Below are 23106 nucleotides of genomic sequence, written 5' to 3' on the forward strand. Positions count from 1 at the left end.
CCACATTGATGTCTTTTAGGATGTGACTGGGGTAGGCTAAATATTTTCTAGTTTCTCAGCTGGTACCCATGGTCTAATTATGATATAGAGGCCAGAGAAGTGTCACCAGTTTTTATTTCTCCTCTGAATGTAGAGCAAGAGCAAATGATTTCAGATGACAGCATGAGAAACTTAGGATCAACCACCAGCATCTATGTGAGTCTTGTACTAGGCTCATTCCAGTTAAAAACTGTAAGTCATTCAATAGCCACATAAGTTTAGTTTTCTTTTATAGCACTTATTATGTGCTATAAAATATGCAAGGCACTGGAGATACAAATACAATTAGTTCCTCAAGGAACTTTGAGTTGAGTAGGTGACACAGACATATGAGCAAACATGGTACTGTCTGGTGAGACCACATAGAGACATGTGCAAGGGGCAGAGGAGGCAGTGATGACTACTGGTCTGGGATAGTTGAGGGAAGGTGGCATAGGCTGCCTATTGAAGAATATTTTAGAGTTTGCTATATGAACAAGGTTGCAGAGGGAATAGTGAAAAACAGGGAGATGTGGACTCACGTATTTTGTGCCGGGATGTCCAAGTACTTAGATATTACTATATTGCAAGTATGAAGAAGGCTTTTTTGAGATCTGACAATGCCAAGGTAGGTTATGGACTCTCTTTGGAGTCCCCAAAATCAAAATAAAGCATTCACATCTGCTGAAGATAGCTTGAATGGTATTTTTGCTAAAGGCAGAGTCATATACTGTATGTGCCAGATAAAAGTCAATGTCTATTATATAAACATTGAGATTACATTAATTAATTTGAAAGAAAGGATTCAAACTTTGTACTAATCTGCATCTAGGGAACTAATCTGGTATGTGTTATTTTCAAATCGCACAAATAAAGCAGTCTGTTGTATGGAACTCTGCTCCCTCTTAGTCAAACAAATGCCACCAGAAAAAGCAGTGCAAATTCAGTGTCACCTTTTCTCCACGGGATGGGGTGGTTTCTTTTGGAACAGAGAGAGTTTCCAGAGAATCAATATAGTACTCAGAAGAAAAATGGAGGGTGGCCTTACCTTTTCCACTCTGGGCTGCCTGAGGGTGAAATGGAACCTCGGATGTTGTACACCTTTAAATTGTCCATGTTGCCTGTTTCATAGCCTTCCTGGGCCAGGGAGCTGGGTAGTCAGTTTATAGTTCTGAGAACCAGAGCAGGACTGCTTTGCTTGCAATTGCATGCTTTTTATGGAACAGGCAATGTTGTTTAGGGAATTTGGGCAGCTGGAACCTGCCACATTAGCAATTTGGACTGAGGAAGAATTTCAGGGTGATAAAATAAAGCTCATTATATAAGTTCATTTGGGTATTTAGGAGGCTGAGAAGGGAGAGGATGAGAGTATTCCGAAGGCAAGCAGGAGAGTTTCATAAACAGTTCCCTTTCTATTCATTTTTACTGGAAGTGTTGAATTGAGCTAGGAGGATCACATGGCCCATTTTGCAAAGGGCAGTCATGTTCTGCTGTTCCTTAGCTGTTTTGTCAGTTGGAACAAAACAACAGCGCTGCTCATTTTTTGCAGGGTTAGAGGAAAAAGGAAGGGCTGGCTGAAGAATGGGGTGGGGAGCTGGAGAAGAGAAGGGCCAAAAGTGTCAGGCTGTGGGGACGAGGACCTGAAGGAGGCCCATGAGGCCTCAGGCATGGGCCCTGGAACTCAGCCTTTTTGAAGCCTGTTGACAGTCTCACCCTGATTTAACCTTTTGTGGAATTCTTCCATGAGGTGCAGTTGCCAACGTCAGGCTTCCTAGAGAATTGAGCCTGCCCGCTCGGTTATGAAGTCTACCCGGAAGAGCTGGCAGAGTGGGCCGCTTCATTGTGACTGCAGCAACACTGACTGAAGCAAAGCCCTGTCTTGGAAGAAACAAACTCATTCCTCACACCTGCTTCACCCCACTCCTCCCCCCCACACCCTGCGCAACACGCCAGCCCTCAATAAAAACCAAAACTGATGTCATTGTAACCTTTGGTTATTCTTTTTTGTGCATAAAGTGTCAACCTCCTGTTTCATTCTCATAAATAATGGAAATCTTAACTTCATTTCAGAAAATCACAAAACATAACAGGGACCCAACTCAAACAGAATAAAAATAATTAGTAAGTCACAAACTCTGGCTGGAAAGAAAAAGAGAAAAGAGAGAGGGAAGGAGAAAGAAAGAAGGAAAGAGAGAGAGAAACGAGGAAAGGAAGGAAGGAAGAAAGTGAAAGAAGAAAGTCTTCTTGTTGGTGTTAAAATGTGTCTTTAAGGGGAAGCTTATTTAGGTTACTGGTGGTTTCTTTCTTCATCATTTTAATTTCCATTAATAAAGTGTGACTTTGAAAGGATACAGGGAGTTCAGGAATAGAGAGTTTTGTTTATTTTTATGTATTTATTTTTCCCCTTCTCCCAGCAAAATACACAGGTATCTGACTATGTAGAGACACGAGCCCACCTATCCCGACTGACCTTGGCAGTGGTCAGGGGATAGGAGGAAGTGTAGTACCATGGGATGGGCACCAGCCCGGATGAAGAACTCAACTTTCTTTCCATCTCTCTCCTGCATCCAAATGTTGAGGAGACTTTGAGTAGTAGTGTAGCCTCTTCTCCTTTTAAAAATGTGCACTCTGCTTATTTCCAATACAGATATGACGTTGGTACCTACTAATCTTAGCAGGATATATATTTATCGAGAGTATATAACATTATTTAAAAACCAATGTATTATTGAGGTTTTATTAAATTATCCTATTTTCAAGCTATGCTGACGGGCTAAATTTGCCTAAACTCCTGAGATTTAGATTCTCCCTTATTGGCATTAGAGGATTTCCAAAAAAAAAAAAAAAAAAATTAAGATTAAATATCATAAAAGTTTTTCTAGGAAAATATAATCAAAGGCATCAAGGCTGTCTCCTACAGTTAGTGGCTTTGATTTTCTTGGTTCTCAGAGCTATGACAATGTCACTGGATTTCAAGAATTCAAAAGGCAAAAGAAAACTCATAATTTTGAAATGGGGAAAGGGAAAGATCTTGGATGTAGTCTTCTGTTTTAAAAATAGTCATTCTCATCTTAAAATAGGAAAAAAATCATTTTTCATTTATCAAAGGAAAGAACCCAGTCTGTACTTTTAAATTAATACAAAGACCAATATTTTATAGGGAGAACATTAATAATCATTGTGGAGCCCATTAATCACAATTCTGCTTTTGATTTATTGTAAATATGCCTTCCATTTTCTTCCTCATTACCAATCACCTTCTTTAATTATAAGAGGGCTTTCATTAAAACTTTTGAATCATTTATTTTGGAGCACCTAACATTAGAAGACATTTATTGATTTTTATAGCATAAAATACAAATGTTTTTATTTTAGAAAACATAATAAACTAAAACTTTACTGGAGGAGTTTGGCTAAAGATTCAAAAATACATAGAAGTAAAAATATATTTAAAACTGCACAGTTTTTACAACAGCATGTATGGCATTTGGATTCAGAATTTTAACTAGTAGTAACCTCATCTGTTTAGTAATGAATTTTAAAATAGAAAAAAATCTGCCAAAACAGACCAGTTGTTTACTAGCTATTTAACTTTGATGAGCTGAAATTAGATAGTGAGGCAGAATAATTAGAACAACTTTTTTTCTCAACATCTAAATATTTCTCTTTTCATTAACATTTCAGTTAAGTTTGAAGAAATTCCAAAATGAGATTCTCATTAACTAAAAGAAATTTTAAGGGTTATAAGGCATCCACATTTTCTATGACCTTAAGACTTTTTTTCGAAAAATAGTTTTGGAGGAGGATTGTCAGATTTGTTAATCTTCCTTAATGTGGTTTACTTAGGTTTTGTTTTTTAATTTAAAAAAATTTAAGCTATCTTAGTGATTTTGTCATCATTTTATTTGTTGCCATGATTAATATATGGAAATCAGATATATGGAAATCAGATAAATTGGATTATGTTTCTGTGAAAGCCATATTCTTAACATCAATGCCTATCTAAAAAATATAGGAGTCACACTTGATCATTCAGAATCATTTTGAAATTCTCTGGTAATTTTTTCAAAAGCCAGCATTGACTAGTATTATGTGGCTAGTTATATTTATTACAGCAATCTAGTTATTGTTTGTGTAACTATAGTTTTTTCCTAATAGAAATAAAATGTCTATTTGCAGTGTAAAAAGAAGTATGTATATTTGATAATTTTGTTGTAGAAAATACTTAATACCTGTTAAAAGCTGTTTGACTTTCAGTTTTAAAACAGCTGTGTAGTTTGGTGAGTCCTGCAGATTCCGGCTTTCTCTGTGGCCTTTGAGCCAAGTAATTTTTTGCAACATTTTCCTTTGCTTTCTTATAAACACTCAAAAATTGTACTTGCTTTTCCTGAAGGCCAACTATTAAGTTAGAAAGCACCAAAGGTGTTATGAAATTGCCTTTTATTTTTTCGTACATCAGGAAGGAATGATAGATTTTGTGTATCTCTTGTGAGTCGTTAGAACAGAAATATTTAAGGCTGCTAACTCCCGTAGCTGTATACTCAACCTTATTACAGATGCAGTGATTTTGTCTGACTGCATTGCTTTAAGATGAGTTTTACTGCTTTCATGCTAAGGCAAGGATATTTAATTTTATTTTTGTTTAGAGTATCTTGTTGTAATATATTTATCCCCCATCTGGTGCTCTTAAATTTGGGATAAGCATAGAATCCTTTTAGGACTGTAGGTTATTGTCCAGTTTACTAGAAAGCTTGACACATATAAATTAGCGACTAAGGATTGTAGAGTCTTTTCATAAAGGTTATCATGAAAAGAAAAAGTGTCAAAGAAGATGCTACTCCAGTAAAAACGATTTCCTCTGTAAAATCCTGATACCTCATAGGAAGCTTTGGGTCTTGTTCTCAGCTACCAAAATTCTTTAAATATGAAAGTTAACATGACATGAAAGTGGAATACACTCTGTGCTGAAGACCCACTGTTCAAGGTGTGTGGTTATTAATCTGGGTTTGAATTGACAAATTACATGGTCTGATTAATTTGTAGATAGGGTCGGTGGAGGTTAGATCATGGGCTTTAGAACAAAGAGGCTGATAAAATATTACTCACAAGCCTTTCTGCTTGTTTGTGACTCTCTGGAAATGCCATTAGATAGTTCTCATAGCTATGGTCAAAATAAGTAGGCTTAGAAATAAAAGACATTTTCTCCCCTGTAAAAGGAGGCGGCCGCCCCCCTAGAAGAGCTTTTTCTAGGCTCTTCCCAGAGATAGGAACCTCTGTTTCTCAACCCAAGGAGTGCTCATTCTGTGCTCTACCGCGTCTCCTCTACACGCCATGATCTTTGTTATCTGATTTGCTAGCCATTGTTACGGAAAGTTCTCTTGCAATGCAAAAAACCCAGCCACGGGTCCTTGCTAATGTCAGCAACCCAAAGGCGCTCTTCAAACCACCTCGAAAAGAAAAATCCTTTAAAAGATGTCAAATACTGCTTTCATGTTAGCCCAAAATGAAGTTCCCGAGCAGCATCTGGCCGAGCAGGGTAATTCAAGCTATTTTAATGCAAAGATTTTCCAAGAAGGCAGGAAGCCGTCAAGGAGAAGGCTTTCAGGCATCTGCTGTTTCGTTTCCAGATCCCTTGTGTTAATTTAATGTTTCTAGGGAACCCGGCTCTTTCTTTTTTCTCGGAATCCCTGCTCTAGGAACTGATGAATGCGGGGGCGCTGTGGGAGCCGCAGATAAGCCAGCGCTTGGCCGGGCACCCGCGGGCTGCGCAGCGGGGCAGGGAGGCGCGCGGCTGCCTCTGCGGGCCCCAGCTGCCCGACCCAGCGCGGGGAGGGGATGCCGTCTGCCCGGGGGGCGCCTGCGAGACCTGTTTATTTGCATTAGTCCAATTTGGCCCAAGTGAAAGGTAAATACGGAGCGATCAGCTTGCCCTCACTCCAGCAAAACCAGGGAAACTCAGCTCAATCTCCAGGAAACAAACCCAACCCAAACCTGAGTGAAACGTAAATCTTGCATAAACAAACACTTGCATTTGCTTCTGGGAAGGAACACTGGAGAAATGGGCATTCCTTCCGACTGCCCGCCGCCCACTGTCGGTAAAAATGAGCGATGACAGGTTGCCGGCAATTTCTTGTGTCCCGAGCCGTTCCGCAGATCTTGTTTTGAAGGGGCCAACCATTCGGGTAGACTCAGGTGTTCGTGCGGCTCCAGATCCTTGAACAGGTTGTGCGCTGGGTCCCTCCTCATCAGGGCGGGGGTCAGGCCACCCTCCCATTCTCATCTTCCGCCCCAGACCAGAGGCTACACCAAACTTCACTTTTGAAAAGAAATCCTGCAGAATTAAAAATAATTATCTGCCCTTTAAAATAGTTTCATTTTAGTATTTTGCATATTTCTGTTTAGGAACTTGTAACGCTAATTATGTTGCTATGACAATTGTCCTGCATACCTAATATTAAACTTAATGAATTAATGTGGCCTATAGAATAATAGTAACTTAACTAGTACTCCGATAATGCCAGTATTCCCTGTGTTACTAAGTAAATGGAATCAGAATTTTGCAGTTAGAATATAGAGGTTTTTTAGGCCAATTTTTCTATGGGATTCTAGGAATCTTTTGTAACATTTCTGCTTTTGAAGCGGTCCATACCATTGCTGGAGAGTTGTAATTATCAGGATGTTATTTCTTTTTTTTTTCTTTTTCTTTCCTTTTTTTTTGGTGTGAGACAGGGTCTTGCTCTGTCATCCAGGCCGGAGTGCAGTGAGGCCATCTCAGTTCACTGCAACCACCATCACCTCCTAGGCTTAAGCGATCCTCCCACTTCAGCCTCCCCAGTAGCTGGGACCACAGGCCCTCGTCACCGCCTGGTTAATTTTTGTATTTTTTAGTAGAGATTTGGTTTTGCTATGTTGCCCAGGCTGGTCTCGAATAGAATGTTATTTCCTGTAGTAAGCTGAATTCCCCGTGTAATTATTCTTACTGTCCCTTCAATAATAAAAAGCCTAAAATTATTCTTATTCATATATTTTAGTGAGAGTGGTGCATGCTTGAAGACCGTGAGGAGTGTTCTCTTCTTATATTCAGGGCAATTATAATCACATATTGGGCTCTAGATCCTTGCTTTATTCATCTTCTTTTGAATTGTTTAGAAACAATGGCAAAATTTCCAATTTCAAGGTAGTGCTTGAAATTATGCAATAAAATGTTATGTTAGCCACATTTTTTTTAAATTTTAAAAATTCCTTTGATTATTTCACACGTATCCTGTTCTCTGTTATGGTAGTTTTGTTTTCTATTTTGTTTTATTTTTAGTTTCTATGTAATTTATTGTGCTTTAGCTGAAATCACTAAATAAAGATAAATGAGTTTAACAGGCTCTTACATGCTCATTTTTGGTTATTTTTTGCTTCACCCCTTGTATTCATTTTCTATTACAGGCATAACATATTACCACAAATGTAGTGGCTTACCATATCCATTTATTTTCTCATCATTTCTGTGGGTCAGAAGCTTGGCACAGGATGGTTCTCCTGGCTTCTGTGCCCAGGGCCTTCACAAGGCTGAAGTAAAGGGAGCAGCAGGCCTGGACTTGTACCTGTAGGCCTTCCAGGGGAGAATCTACTTCCAGGCTCATTGGCAGAATTTAGTTCCATGTGGTAGTTGTATTGGGGGCCCAGTTTCCTTTCTTGGAGAGCACTAACTGCTGGCTGTTAGCTTAGGGTCTTCTAGAGGCTGCCCATCTACATCTTCAAAGGCAGCCACAGTGTGTGGAATTTGCTTTAGATTTCCCTGCCTTCCCCTAACGTGTTTCTCTTCTACTTTTAAAGGACATATGATTAGACTGGCCCAACTGGATAATCCAGGCTAATCTTGCTAGTCAACTGATTAGTAACCTTAATCACACTTGCATTGTCCCTTCATAGCAGTACCTACTTAAGTGCATGATTGAATAACTGGGTAATGGGACTTCTCGGGAGAGATCTTTGGCATTCTGCTTACCATACCCCTCTGGGTACCACTTTGTTGTTATGGTAACATCATAAGCAACCATTTAAAAGAGATTTTAAGCATCTTAATATTGAAAATTGTGCAAGGTAAAATTAAATCCAAGTAACATCAAATATTACTTATACATAATTCTAGAGGTTTAATAAAAACAATAAACATTCACCATAAGTAGTTGTTGCTTTTTAAACTCAAACTTCTTCTACCTTGCAAAATCTTCCCTGATTTTCTTGTTTTGTTTTTGGTATCATAATAGATCAGTTTCCAGTACCACCACTATATAAAATAAAATAATAATTGCACTTTAAAAGAATGGTTTTCCTCTGCACTCTAATTTTATCCATGGAAAGTTTTCGGTATACTCAAATATAATTCTGTTAGATTCCAATTTTGGGTAAGAAACTGGGTTCCCTGACCTAGCTGCCACTTATTCATATTTAAAATGTACTTGAATTTGGAACTTCCAAGTTGGGCACATGTAAACCCCCTCTTCACTTCTTACAGAGCTGCATAGTTCTTAAAGCTTGTTGTGGTGAGGGGAGGGCACACTTGCTTATATGTCCAAATTTACTGTTTATGGATCTCGATTAGTGTTTTCTACTTAAATTCTAATTTTTCTCATTCATTAATTTTAACTGGACAACTGTTCAGAAGTATGAATTACATATGGGCAAATTCTAGTGCTTTGAAATTACTGGAAAAAAAATAAATGGATGACCAACAGATGCAAGGAACAGAAAATGTTTGGCTTTTAGGGGAGTTTTATGAATACTCTTTTGGACTTCCCCACTTCCTTTTAGCAACTCTAATGTCTTCCAGTAACTCTAGCAAGTAGGAGGTCCAGGGAGAGAAGTGGGGATCTCACAGTCTCATACTAGGAAGCTGTGCTATGAGGAAGTGACTGGTGGTCTGGCGATGTGAGGTAGAGGCATAGGTAGCAGGTATATTGACACTTGAAACCAGTACTTCCCTCAGCCCTTGCAGTGAATGTGATAATCCAGTCTCAGCCATATATCTCAGGTGACTCTATATCTGAAACGTGCAATGTAGGTAAGGTACTTCTGTTGTTTCTCCTAATTTGTGATTATTTTCATATAATGAATGATGGTCATGGGCATTTTGGTATAGAAGGTTTTAATTATGGCTCAGTATTTGTGTAATTAACCAAGTGGAATGATTTAGAGTTCTGATATGACTGAAGTCTTTACAGCTGGAAGTAAATGGATCCATGCCAGTACATTATTAAGTATACAATTACTTATTTGTCTATTTATTCCTTCTCCGCCTTATTACAAAAAGATATTGAGGAAATTTACACATATACACACACTATTACCACCACCACCACCATCACCTAAAATGAATAGATGAAATTAAGGTAAAGGGAAAATAAGGCTAGGAGAAAAATAACCATTCTAGGATGAATAGAATTAGGGCAAAGAACATGTAATATAAAATTCTGTATGGGGCTAGAGCTAGGCTGTAAATTTGGCTCTGGATTTTCTAGCAGCCAAAACACAATGAGAGAAAATTAATGAGCTACAAGATTCATCATATTCATAAAATGATTAAAGAAGATTGGGATTTTCCCTTGAACCCATCTTGTTTGAAGGGGTGGCATTTGATACTTTCCTCGTGCTAGAAAGGTTAACTTTGAGTTGCAATAAAATCATAAAACTTAACTTTGGCAGAAACATAAATGAACAGTATGACAGAATGGAAGCAGTTCATAGGATTTCTAATATTACCTCTCTTTTCCTCGGTCCACATTCTAATATTCCAATATGCTCCTCAGCACACAGAGAGGTCCAAGAAGATTGGCCATTCTTTTCGGAAGTTGGACTTCCCTGAAGATTATGTGGGAATGGGAAGTGGAACCTGATAATTTTTTTGCAGAATGAAAACCTTTTATCACGAAGAATTTTTCTTTATTGCATACTTTTATACAGTTAGATCCCAACCCAGGAATTAGTGGTATTCCAAAAGTTCCTTTTTAAGTTGCTTGTTTGAAATTAAGAATGTATTTCCCCCCAGAAATGATGTTGGCTACAATCTAATTTCAGACTTGCGATGAACCCAAGGTTCAAAGAGGTTAAATCTGAATAAATACAGTTCTACAATTCTGTATTCAAAACCATTGAGACCAGATTTTGCTGAATTTGGATTTTTTTTTTTAAAGTAGGATAATATTGTGCATGTACCAGTTATTATATAGCACGGCAGTGTGGTCTGGAACAGGATCCTATAATCAAGCACATTAATATTTCTGCAGTGAAACTGATGAATATTCACATGCAGTGGGATAAATAAAAACTATAAATAGCCTCATGTCAGTTCAGGTCAGGTTTGTCACCAAATGAATTCAGGCCAAATGAGTTCAGGTCAGGTCAGGTTTTGCTGCCAAATGAGTTATAAAAAAAGAATGGTTTTCACCACTTTTGGGGTTTCAGATTAGTGGATCTTTATTACACTTATTTTTTTTTTTAAATAAAAAGCCACTAGTATTATAAACTTTAACCACAATGTAATGTTATTTATGGAAAAATGTATTGAATTCCTATTAAAGAAGCCAATAAGTCATTGCTCTATTACAGCCCTGTAGCAAAAATGGAGTGTTTCCATCAGGCTGGAGTCAGAGCAGAAAAGGACCTCCTCTGTAACCCAGGAGAGAGAGGGCTCTTGTCAGACAGGTGCTGGTGATAGTATTGGGAGACTTAGGGCTGGGAACTGGGGAGGGGCATGAGACGGGGAGAGGGAAAAGCAAGGGTGAGTATTATTCCTTTCCTTCCCCTTATTCATTTCCCTACTTTTTCTCTTTTTTCCTTCCTCATAATTTTTCTTTTCTTTCTTCCTTTCTTTCCTTTTCTTTCTTTCCTTCCTTTCCTTTCTTTTCTTTCTTCTCTTGCTCTGTTGCCCAGGCTGGAGTGCAGTGGCACGATCTCAGCTCACCACAACCTCTGCCTCCCTACCTCTCGGGTTCAAGTGATTCTCCTGCCTCAGCCTCCTGAGTAGCTGGGCCTACAGGAATGCGCCACAATGCTGGCTATTTTTTGTATTTTTAGTAGAGACGGGGTTTCACTATGTTGGCCAGGCTGGTCTCGAACTCCTGACCTCATGATTTGCCTGCCTTGGCCTCCCAAAGTTCTGGGATTACAGGCGTGAGCCACCGTACCCGGCCTAATTTTTCCTTTCCTTCCAATGCTAGGGCAAGGAGCATGGCAGTGGTGTCAGGTGGCGTTACACTCCCCTCTTCTCCCACTCTTTCCTTCAAGCTACCTGTAAAGACACTGGAGGGTGCTGAAATAATACAGCTTTTAAAGGTAGTTAGACCATGGTCTCAGTCTTGGCTCTGTCTTCTAGCTGTGGGACCTTAGGTGGTTTGCTCAGCTTGTAAAGTAGAAAAAATCTCTCTCTCTCTCTCTCTCTATATATATATATGAGATATACTTTATGTAATATTGTATATCATATAGTAAGTATATGTTTATATACATTGGAGCTATGCATATATCTTTGATTGGCATCCCAGGATGATTGAGAAGATGCAGTACAGTGTTAGGTGATAGTCCCTCCCACAGAATGCGAGTTCAGTAGATGGTAATATCCTTCATCATTGTTTGTTGTCCCTCTCACACCTTCTGGAAATCCTTTCCTCGTCTCCCTGAACTCTGGCTGAGAAGCAGGGAGCCACAGTGCAGCTGCGAAGGGGAGGGAACAAACTTCTTTTTTGTTTTGTTTTGTTTTGTTTTGTTTGAGATGGAGTTTCACTCTTGTTGCCCAGCTTGGAGCGTAATGGCGTGATCTCAGCTCACCGCAACGTCAGCCTCCTAGGTTCAAGCAATTCCCCTGCTTCAACCTCCCGAGTAGCTGGGATTACAGGCATGTGCTACTACACCAGGCTAATTTTGTATTTTTAGTAGAGACGAGGTTTCTCTGTGTTGGTCAGGCTGGTCTCAAACTCCCAAACTTAGGTGATCTACCCACTTCGGACTCCGTAAGTGTTGGGATTACAGGCGTGAGCCACTGTACCCGGCCAGGAACAAGCTTCTTAAGCATTGAGTATGGCAGGCATACTGGGGAAGTGGTCTGCAAAAGCATGAAGGCCCCAAAGTGTGGGTGTTTGTATCTGGCCTGACCAAGGGATCCTGTTCCCCTTTGGGACCTGCTTTTGGCTTTGGTAAATCCTAAGACTTAGAGGTTTCTGGAAGAAAGACTAATCTGCAGTCTCTTCTGGGAGTTGATTGGAAACAGGTATCTTTGGGGCTTACCCAAAGCTGTTCACAGATGTGAGGGCTGATAGTGCCTTGCCTTATCCCATGGCCAGGTCCTAGCAGGAGTAGCAGTAAGCCCTCCAAGAAGCCACTAGAAGTTGCACAGCTATTCTAGGGCTTTGACATGGGCCCTGGTTGGTGGTACTATAGCTCTTCATGTTAACTGCATACAACCTTTTAATAACATTAAGTGCGTAATGTCTGCCAGGCACTATTGTGGGGACATGATGGTTAATGACCTAGACAAGATCCCTGCTGTCATGGAAACAAATGAGGGAACTACGTTGGAAAATAGCAAGATGAGGGTGGATGGGTGGGTGAGGGCTGTCAGAGGAGGTGACAATGAAGCTGGCACCTAAAGGATGAACAAGAATTAGCCATGCCAGTAGCCTCCTAGCTAGAGAAGCCAGCAAGTCCAAAGGGCCAAGATGGGGAGGAGCTTAGTGTATTCTGGGACCTGCCAGGAAGTCATTTTGTTGGAGCTTCATGAGCAAAGGGGGAGAGGATCCAGGACTGAGCCAGAGCTTGCTGAGCCTTGTAAGTCCTGGACAGGAGAATGGATTTTATTCAAACAAGAATCTTCTGAAGGTTTTTGGGTTAGGGCAGGGACATAGTTTGCATAGAAGAGTCCACTTTGCCTCTCGAGTGGATGTCATGCAATATTAAAAACTGGCAGAGGGCTGGGCTTCTTCAGTGATACTCCAGCCTTCCCCTTGTTTTTAACTCAAATAGCAATAATTTTAATTCACTTTTCCCTCTTTATTTTTTAGGTTTTCTCTTCAAATCCAATTAACTGTCATCATTAATGAAAGAATATGTGAGCAGTCATGTCTGTAGTATTGAGCAATTCTCCTGTTACCCGTTTTTTGCTTTCTATTATGAGTTTTATCTACTTATCTCCCAACACGCCCATCATTTGCTGCCAGCATTGGCATGCTTTCTCTTTTAAGCTTTTCTCTTTTCCTCGCTGTTTCAGATTTGTGAAAGACTCTTTTTGTGTTTGTTCATTTATTTCATGTCCGTTAGGGGCATTTTCTCTTGTCTGGGCTGATTTGCTTTATAGAACTTGGCTCAGTACAACAAACCTAACACAGCTCCTTGTACATAGTAGGTACTCAGGACATGTTTGTTACATGAATGAATAAACCTTTAGGGGCAAGATCTCCTGGGCTTTTGTGAAAAACACGAAAACTAATACATTATGTTCCTGCCCTTAAGCAGACTACTGTTTAAGCAGGGCTACTTTAGAACCTAAAGTCAGTGTTTGCAATAGAAGCCTAATAAACGAAGAATGTAGAAATGTACAATGTAGAAAGGAACTTTGGGCATATAAATCTGACTCCAGAACTTCAGATCCAGCCTCTATTCTGACTTTTAATAGGCGGGTTCTTCAGGGAGACGGAAGTGTAGTTATCGTGGACAACTGAATCGGGGCTTTATTCACACTAGGAAAAATGACCCGGAACTTGGTAATAACATGAAAGAATGACCTTTCAGAGTTGTAGTAGAGCATTGTCTAACAAGACCTAAGGCTCATCTGATTCTGTAGAGGACATGACTTCGTTTCAGAAGTTAACTTAAAGAAAATTGATATGATGTAAATAATTTCTGGCAGGTAGAAAAGATAACTCTAAAGGTTTTATTTTACTGTCCTATAGAATATTCACATATTACATAAAAAACACATAACAAAAAAAACATACACAAAATTCTAAATTACATACAAAAAAAACTACGTTTTGTATATGATTTAGAATCTTATTCCAGTATTCTTTTTCTAAAACTGACTATATGTATCAATTTCTTAGCCAATTTACTGTTTTCATTAATGAAGTATCTGTCTTTGACATGCCCACTATATATTTGCATGTGGATTATATTTTTAACATTTTGAAAATTATATTTTCACATTCATATTCAGTAAAGTCTTTAGACATGAATGTACATGTCATTATCCAAGTTACCTAATTATATCATACCATGTAATTTCTAAATGGACACATCACAGATGTCACAATAAGGGGAATTATAGTATGATAGAGAGGTAAGCATTTTACTCACAGAAAACCTGAACTTTAATTTTAAGAGGTTCTCAGAGGGACTCTGTCTTTGTAGAAGTTTGATAGAAACAATCTTAGTTAATTTTAGGCCAGCCTCAGGGAATGCTGTCACTGAACTGACCTGGTAACTTGCCTGCGTCTACTGTACTCTTTCTTGTATTGTGGAAAAAATAAAAAATGTAAACTTGAGAGACATTTCACAAATACAAATCTTGCTTCTTTGGCTTAAAAAAACTATGAACATAATTGTAGAAAAATTGTAGATTCTGGTTGTTTACCATAAAGAATTACTACTAGACCAATAGCAAAGGAAGTTACAAAGCACAGATGACAAAAATCTCTCCAGTCACACTGGGAAGTTCAGCCCTGGATGGTGTTTATTTTCTCAAAGATACTCTACCTACAGTGAGGGCAGTCTGTCCTGTTGAGAGCCTCTTGATCTAAACAGGAGGTTCAGTCAATCACTATTAACTGAAACCTACATTAATATGTATTATTCCTCATTAAACATTATGCAAATGAAGATTAATACATGCTGAATTTTGAACAGATGACACATAAAAGAAAAACTAAGGAAGCAAAATATTCATTTAGTACCTGTTGGTAAAAACTTCCCAATCACTGCTTAAACAAATCCTAGTACTGACCTCAATCAGAGTTTTAGTATAATACTTTAAATACTTGAATCTAAATCCTTTATCTTGGGCCAGGCATGGTGGCTTATGCCTGTAATCCCAGCACTTTGGGAGGCGGAGGCAGGCGGATCACTTCAGGTCAGGAGTTCGAAACCTGCCTGGCTAACATGACAAAACCCTGTCTCTACTAAAAATACAAAAATTAGCCGGGGTGGTGGTGTGTGCCTGTAGTCCCAGCTACTTGGGAGACTGAGGCCGGAGAACCACTTGAACCCAGGAGAAGGAGCTGCAGTGAGCCAAGATCATGCCACTGCATTCCAGCCTGGGTGACAGAGCAAGACTCTGTCTCAAAAACATAAACAAAAAATCCTTTATCTTTACTTTGCTCCTTTCAGGATAGCTCTGGAATTTGAATCTGCTTTCCAGAGCTTTATTCTCAACTGCCGGCAGCGTTTTCATACTGTAGTTACTTAAGAGTGCTGGTAGCCGGGCAGGCAAGTAACTACCTGCAGTGTACTTGAGAACCTTTGAAAGCATCTGTACTTGCCAAGGGTGGGGCATGATCATTCCCATTCCAGGGCTCTCATCCCCACAGAGCCTCAGAGGAGGGTAAAGCAGGGCTTTTGCTGAAGGTTTCCAGGTAGCATTCCAAAGTACATTAGCATAAAGGACTGGGGATGCTGACCATCTAGCTAACTCATGATTTGGAAACCCTTCGGGTCCACTTACATGTGGTTTACTAGTTCTGTTTTATGCCTGCTTTTTCAGCATCATTTAAAAAAAATGATTTCAAATTTTATTTTAGGTTCAGGGGGGTACATGTGCAGGTTTGTTACCTGGATATATTCAGCATATATTCAGGATCTTTTTTTTTTTTTTTTCGAGACAGAGTTTCACTCTTGTGGCCCAGGCTGGAGTGCAGTGGCACGATCTTGGCTCACTGCAACCTCTGCCTCCCGGGTTCAAGCGATTCTCTGGCCTCAGCCTCCCAAGTAGCTGGGATTACTGATGCATACCACCATGCCCGGCTAATTTTTGTAGTTTTAGTAGGACGGGGTTTTGCCATATTGGTCAGGCTGGTCTCGAACTCCTGACTTCAGGTGATCCTCCCATCTTGGTCTCCCAAAGTCCTGAGATTACAGGCATGAGACCCTGTGCCCAGCCTTCAGCATCATTCTTAATGGGACTCCTTTTTTCTCTGAGAAGTACCCAGTTTGTATGATAATTTATATAGCCACCTTACTTTACCCTGACAAGATTTTGTTACTAACCCAAGTCTTGTCTGCCTTCTTTGGTCTTTCTGCCCTTCTTTTTTCTTTCCCTATGTGTGGCAGAGGTCGGAAAAAAAAAAAAAAAAAAAAAAAAAAAAAAAAAGAAAAAAAGAGTCAACAGCCAAACAAGTGTGTTTTCCCAATCAATTGTGCTGTCATTTTTCCCCTTCACAAAGAATGGCCTTATTTTAGTTATTCAGACATCATAATAGCTAGCATTTATTGCAACTTACCATGGTCCATACACTGTCCTTTCCTAGGATTAACTCAGTTTTTACAACAGTGTCATGGGACAGGTGCTGTTATTACCCCACCTTATATGGACAGAATAGATAAATAACTTGTCTTGGATCACACAGTATGGAGCATAGATTTAAATCCAGTCAGTCTGACTTTAGAGCCCATTCTGCTGACTACCAATTTTTATGTGTTGTTTTTTCAAATGCATGTAGAGCTAGACAGAGTATGAATTGAAAGTTAACATCTGATGATTCATTTGTCAGCTAGTAACTTAACATATAAAGGTTTATATTAGTTGTGTATTGCTGCCTAACAAATTACCCCAAAATTTAGCAGTTTAAAACAAAAAACATTTATTATCTCATAAGTTTCTCTTAGTCAAGGATTTGGGAATCCCTTAGCAGAATAGCTCTGGCTTAAGGTCTCTCATGACAGCTCAAGATATCAGCTGAGGCTGGAGTCACTTAAGGCTGGACTGGTGCCAGTGGTTCTGCTTCCAAGATGGCTCACTCATGTGGTGCTGGTTGATGGCAGGTCTCAAATTCTTCCCATTTGACTCTCTTCACTAGCTGCTTGATGGACCTTGAGGCATGGAAGCCAGCTTCCAGAGGGAACACTCCTTCTCCCAGGGGAACACTGCTTGCACTCCTAAAGCAAGGTGGATGCCACAATGTCTTTTATGACTTAGCCCTTGGAAGTCATGCTCCTCCATCATTTCACTAATATCTTATTGGTTATATAGGTCACCCTGGGTGAGGTGAGGTGGGGTATGTTGTGATGGGAGGTCTACAAAAGGGTATGAATACCAGGAGGCAGGAATCATTGGGTCATTTTTCAGGCTGGCTATCTGTTTTAGTCCATTTTCCCACTGCTGTTGAAGACATACCTGAGACTGGGTAATTTTTAAGGAAAGAGAGATTTAATAGATTCACAGTTCCACGTGACTGGAGAGGCCTCACAATCATGGAGGGAGATAAAAGGCACATCTTACATGGTGGCAGACAAGAAAGAATAAGAACCCAGTGAAAGGGGAAACCTCTTATAAAACCATCAGATTTCATGAGACTTATTCACTACCACAAGAACAGTTGGGGGAAACTGCCCCCATGATTTAATTATCTCCCACTGAGTCCCTTCCACAGCACATGGGAATTGTGGGAGCTACAGTTCAAGATGAGATTTGGTGGGGGACATAGCCAAACCATATCACTATCACAAAAGGACTAATCCATTTTAAAATAAAATTTTAAGGCTTAACGTTTTAAAACTTTAAATTCTTTTACTCTCAAATTAACAAAGCTTTTGAAAATTTACTTGTATCTAGTTATTTTGCTTAGCTTCCACTGACAAAGGAAATTTTGATATTTGCATAAAACTACAATTATTAATTTTAATAATAATAATTGGTACAGACCGAACTCAGAATTTATTTCCAGCAATGTGTGACAACAAAGAAGCAGCTTCTGAATATCTGGCAACAATAAATGAGTGGAGATAGGCACCTAACCCTGAGGAAGACCCCTGGTAGTGAAGATACAGAAAATAGGGTAGTTCTGCCTTCTGAGGGTTGAGGTAGACAGGCAGGCAAGTATGCTTGAGAGCCCTTTAAAGCATCTTTACTTGCTAAGGGAGCTATGACCATTCCCATTCCTCGGACTTCATTCCCACTGGGACCTCATTTCCCAGTGGAGAGTAAAGCAGGACTTTTGCTGACGATTTCCAGGTACCCTTCCAAAGTATATTAGCATAAAGGACTAGAGATGCTGACCATCTGGCTAATTCATGATTCAGAAGCCCTTTGGATCCACTTATAAGCCCATTCTATCTAGGCCTGCTAAGGATGTCTGCTATGTTCATGTCAAAAGCAGGGATTTTAGGCTATGTGATCAGTGAGGAATTTTAATATCTTGTTTTGTCAACTACTGAGGCTACAGGCCCTTTTAGGTCTTCAGGAGAAGTAGACCAGTAAAATAAACACTGTGTGTTTAAGCTATGAGAGCTCAGGATCCCTGTGTGGTTAGCAGGCATGAGGCACTTGGACACGTATTTATACTAAGAGTTGTAACTTTTACTTATCTTGGGTAAAAGATATACTCCAAACAGTTAGGACAGAAAAATGTATCTGATGGTAAAATGGATACTGTATTAGTCCATTTTCATACTGCTATGAAGAAATACCCGAGATTGAGTAATTTATAAAGAGAAAGAGGTTTAATGAACTCAGAGTTCCACATGGCAGGGGAGGCCTCATAATCATGGCAGAAGGTGGAAGAGGAGTCTATTAGTCTGTTTTCATACTGCTGATAAACACATACCTGAAACTGGGCAATTTACAAAAGAGAGAGGTTTATTATACTTATAGTTTCACATGGCTGGGGAGGCCTCACAATCATGGTGGAAGGTGAAAGGCATATCTCGCATGGTGGCAGACAAGAGAAGAGAGCTTGTGCATGGAAACTCCCCTTTGTAAAACCATCAGATCTTGTGAGACTCATTCACTATAATGAGAACAGCACAGGAAAGACCTGCCCCCATAATTCAATCACCTCCCACCAGGTTCCTCCCACAACATGTGGGAATCGTGGGAGTTACAATTCAAGATGACATTTGGGTGGGGACACAGCCAAACCATATCAAGGAGCAAAACCACGTCTTACATGGTGGCAGGCAAGAGAGCGTGTGTAGGTGAATTACCCTTTATGAAACCATCAGATCTTGTGAGACTTATTCACTATCACAAGAATAGCACAGGAAAAACCTGCCTCCATGATTCAATTACCTCCCACTGGGTCCCTCCCATTATATGTGAGGATAATAGGAGCTAAAATTCAAGATGAGATTTGTGTGTGGACACAGCCAAACCATATCATTCCACCTCTGGCCTCTCCAAATCTCATGTCTTCACATTTCAAAACCAATCCTGCCTTCCCAACAGTCCCCCAAAGTCTTAGCTCATTTCAGTATTTACCCAAAAGTTTAGAGTCCAAAGTCTCATCTGAGACAAGACAAGTCCCATTTGCTTATGAGCCTGTAAAATCAAAAGCAAGTTAGTTACTTCATACATACAATGGGGGTACAGGCATTCAGTAAATACCCTCATCCCAAATGGGAGAAATTGGCCCAAACAAAGGGGCCAATTACAGGCTCCATGAAAGTTTGAAATTCAGCAGGGCTGAATAAAGGAATACTTGAGACTGGGTAATTCATAAAGAAATAAGGGTTTAATGGACAGTTCCACATGGCTGGGGAGGCTTCACAATCATGGCAGAAGGTGAAGGAAGAGCAAAGGCACATCTTACAGGGTGGCAGGCAAGAGAGTATGTGAAGGGGAACGGCCCTTTATAAAACCATCAGATTTCTTCAGACTTATTCACTGCCATGAGAACAGCATGGGAAAAACCCTCCCCCATTATTTCATTACTGCCCACCACGTCCCTCCCATGATATGTGGGTACTATGGGAGCTACAATTCAAGATGATATTTGGGTGGGGACACAGCCAAACCTTATCAGATACAATTCCCAAATATTACCTTATCCCTCACAAAGGAGTGGTGGGCTTAGAAGGCCACATGTCGGAAGAGTCCTGCATCTCCTCTGCATAGGTTTATATCACTTTCTAATTTGGAAATTAAAAAAAAATCTCTGTTCTAGCTTTGTCATGTGCCCTGCATGACAGTGGAACTAACTACCTTGTGATTTTCACCTCAACCAGGCTTAGTCTTCAGGTTCCAGGTGTTGGTTGTTTAACAGCATCACAAAACCTAGGGCTCCCAACATATTAAAATGCAAACTTACAAATAAGACAGGCATTTCAGAGCAGAACATCTGGTGGTTTTCTGCCCCACAGGCATACCTCCTTTAGCTCTAATTCATTGGAATCCCAGTCAGCCGATTTAGGAGCTTAAGTGCATTAGCTCATGGTCAGTGCACTATAGCCATGTTCTGTAGTTTCTTCACGTTGAGTGATGCTTATTGATCTTTTAGTTTGCCCCACAGAGCCCCTCTCTGCCCCAGGTAACTTACTTTCTGATGGTAATATTTTGATACAAAGTAAATAACTTTATTTCAATAAAAGAAAAAGTAGCATATGATTATTTTAAGGATTAAGATACAGATTGGATATTTTGGAAAACTTGCAGCTTTTAGGCAGATGAACAGTTAGGTGGGTGTGGGCCATGTTCTAAGCCCAACTAAATCCATCTTTAGAGCAATTTTAAAGAAAGCAGAGAAGATAAAGATATCAAGTCATACATGTATACCTGTTTATTGAGCATAGTTTAAAATTTTAATCAGCCTACAACCAGTCCTGGCATCCTTACTTTGTTGCAGTTTTTAAAAAAGCACTAATAATTATCTAAAACGCTAAAAAATTTATTTATGTTCATTACTTACTGAGAATTTGCCCCTTCATTCTCCAAGTAAGTGGCACAGGTCAGGCATCTTTCTCTTTTTTGTTCACCAATATATCTGAAATGTGTATTACAGTGCACATAATAAATGTTCAATAAATAATTGTTAGTGAATGTTGGGAATGACTCACCATAAGTTCAATGATATTAAGATTAGTTAAGCCATGATCCAGTGAGTATGTCCATTTTTAGGAAAGCATCCTCACTAAAAAGAATAAAATTTTGTTGTAAGAGCCCATTTCTCTGTCCCTGGTGAACTGGGCCAGACCACCTGTAAGCCACACAGGGACCTGCCACAAAGATAGAGGAGATAAGAGAGAGCCTGGATCCCTAAGGTCTAGAGCAGAGATGTAAGCTGTTTATTCCAGGGCCTTCCTTGTTCACTGCTGCATCCCCAGCATCCAGAACTGGGCCTGCTGAGTAGTAGATGCCTAATAAATATATTTTGAATGAAGAAAGGCAAAGTCCTTATAAGCAGTAGGCAGCCTTTCTGTATAGGAGTAGAAGAAGGAGGAACAATTCAAAGAGGAAATGGGTCCAGTGATAAAAGCTTACAAGAACATGCCATATAGGCACAAAACCTTAACTTTTTGGTACATCAGGTATCAGGGAACTGCCAGACAGTGCAGGACACACAACCTCCTAGCCTCCATCCACACTGGAAGGTCTCCCTCATTCTCCTGGCACACCTGCAGGTGGGAAGTCTTGAGCACTGTCTTGAGGCTGAACCTGCCACTGACAGAAATGATTCAGTTTAACAGAAAATTGGTTAATTTCTTTGCCAATCTATTTGTTACCTTGATTACCATTGTCATGGTTGAGTGAAATTTTCATTTAAGGGATGAATGAATTGTAATCTTTTAAGCACCGTCACTTAAAACTATTCCAACCACTTTTGTTGGAAAATTTACTAAAACATACTGTATATTTCCCCATCTTCTTAATAAAGTATTAGGAATATGATCTAATATTTTCATATTATCTCAAGATCATTTGGGAAACATCGTGCTGTTATACAGTAGTACACTTAGAGTCTACTCCAGGTAGAGTATGGAGTTTTCATTATGCCAAAGACCATATATTGTATTTTTTGAATTCTCATGCCTGTTTTTCATGGTTTTACCATCTTCTCTCTCTGGTAGGCTATGTGTTCATTTTCTAATGCTACCTCTGTGGCTGCCCCAAGAGTCTCCAATCCCCCAAAACATACTCTCCCTGGTTAACTGTAGAAAAATAGATGGCCAAGTTTATTAGATTCATCTAAAATACAAAGGAAGTTTAATGTATGGACTTTGTGATACCCACAAGTCTCCTGTTTCATCTCTCCCATCTCTAGTTCTTCTCAGCAGTGCTCTGGAAAGTTGGGCTCATCAGACATGTGGCTTCTGGATAAATGAGGTTTTAATAACTTGTCATTTATCTGTTCCAAATTTTGAGAGTAGCAGGATATCACTGCTTAAAATGTGCTAATTTTTGAGATGACTTTTCTTAGCCTGGTTCTCATTAGAGCTTAAGAAGGAGGCAATAGCAGTAGGATGTTGTTTGCTCAACTTCTCCATTTCTGTAGGAAAAGAATTGTTAGGAGGAGGAAGGGTAGGGAAAAAAAGTACAGGGGGGTGTCATCATCTGGTAGATAGTTTTAAAAAATTCCTCTGGCTTTGGAGTAGGAAAATGGATTGTAGAGGATCCAGGAGGAATCAGAGAGGTTGTTGAAGAGGCTATGGTAGTTGTCCATGTAAGGGACAGTGGCTTGGATGAGGGTGGCAGTGGTGCAGATAGAAAAGGATGGTTGGATTCAGCATACATTGGAAGTAGAGTGCACAGGACCCTGTGTCAGATATTTTGGTACGGTTCTCCTGTCATTAGAGTTTACTCATGTGTATTCACACCCTACATTTGTTTCTTCTAAGAAATGAAATGTATCAGTTAATGAAATGTATCAGTTAATCCTCATTGCTGCTGTTATCATGGTTGGATTTGCTCCAAAAGGTGTGTTACCATATGTAGAGTTAAAACCAGTCTCTACCCTGTGGGCAAGCAATGCAGATGTTTTGAGATTAGAGTTTAGAATCTGGTTACAAAGACCTGCCAGAATACATATTTAATAAGAGCTTTCCCCATTGCTATTCTTATTATTTTGTTTATCACACAAAGATAATTTGGCGGCTTGTTTAGACACTCCACAATATTTAAGA

General features: G+C 39.6%; 1 protein-coding gene and 1 long non-coding RNA gene across 12 annotated transcripts in view; one reads left to right on the forward strand and one right to left on the reverse strand.

Moving 5' to 3' along the window:
* Positions 1-1756, reverse strand: part of LOC108527238 (uncharacterized) — a 30486-nt gene extending 28730 nt beyond the window's left edge. The window contains exon 1 of the long non-coding RNA XR_001884759.1: positions 1067-1756. This is a non-coding gene — a long non-coding RNA (uncharacterized LOC108527238). The remainder of the gene's footprint in view (positions 1-1066) is intronic.
* The window catches only part of CRADD (CARD and death domain containing adaptor protein), a 254797-nt gene that overhangs the window by 64955 nt on the left and 166736 nt on the right, over positions 1-23106 (forward strand). Inside the window, exons 3-4 of one of the 11 annotated variants that reach the window (XM_017868386.1) lie at positions 134-231; positions 1766-1889. The exons of 7 other annotated variants lie outside the window; for them this stretch is intronic. In XM_017868386.1, coding sequence (XP_017723875.1) covers positions 134-231; positions 1766-1801 — 134 coding nt within the window. In that variant the 3' untranslated portion in view covers positions 1802-1889. Of the gene's footprint in view, positions 1-133; positions 232-1765; positions 2006-23106 lie in introns of those variants that run through there. 3 more of the 11 variants (XM_017868388.1, XM_017868391.1, XM_017868390.1) reach the window with 3 other exon arrangements.

The sequence above is a fragment of the Rhinopithecus bieti genome, unplaced genomic scaffold, assembly GCF_001698545.2.
Source record: "Rhinopithecus bieti isolate Rb0 unplaced genomic scaffold, ASM169854v2 scaffold_2453, whole genome shotgun sequence".
Classification (NCBI taxonomy): Eukaryota; Metazoa; Chordata; class Mammalia; order Primates; family Cercopithecidae; genus Rhinopithecus; species Rhinopithecus bieti.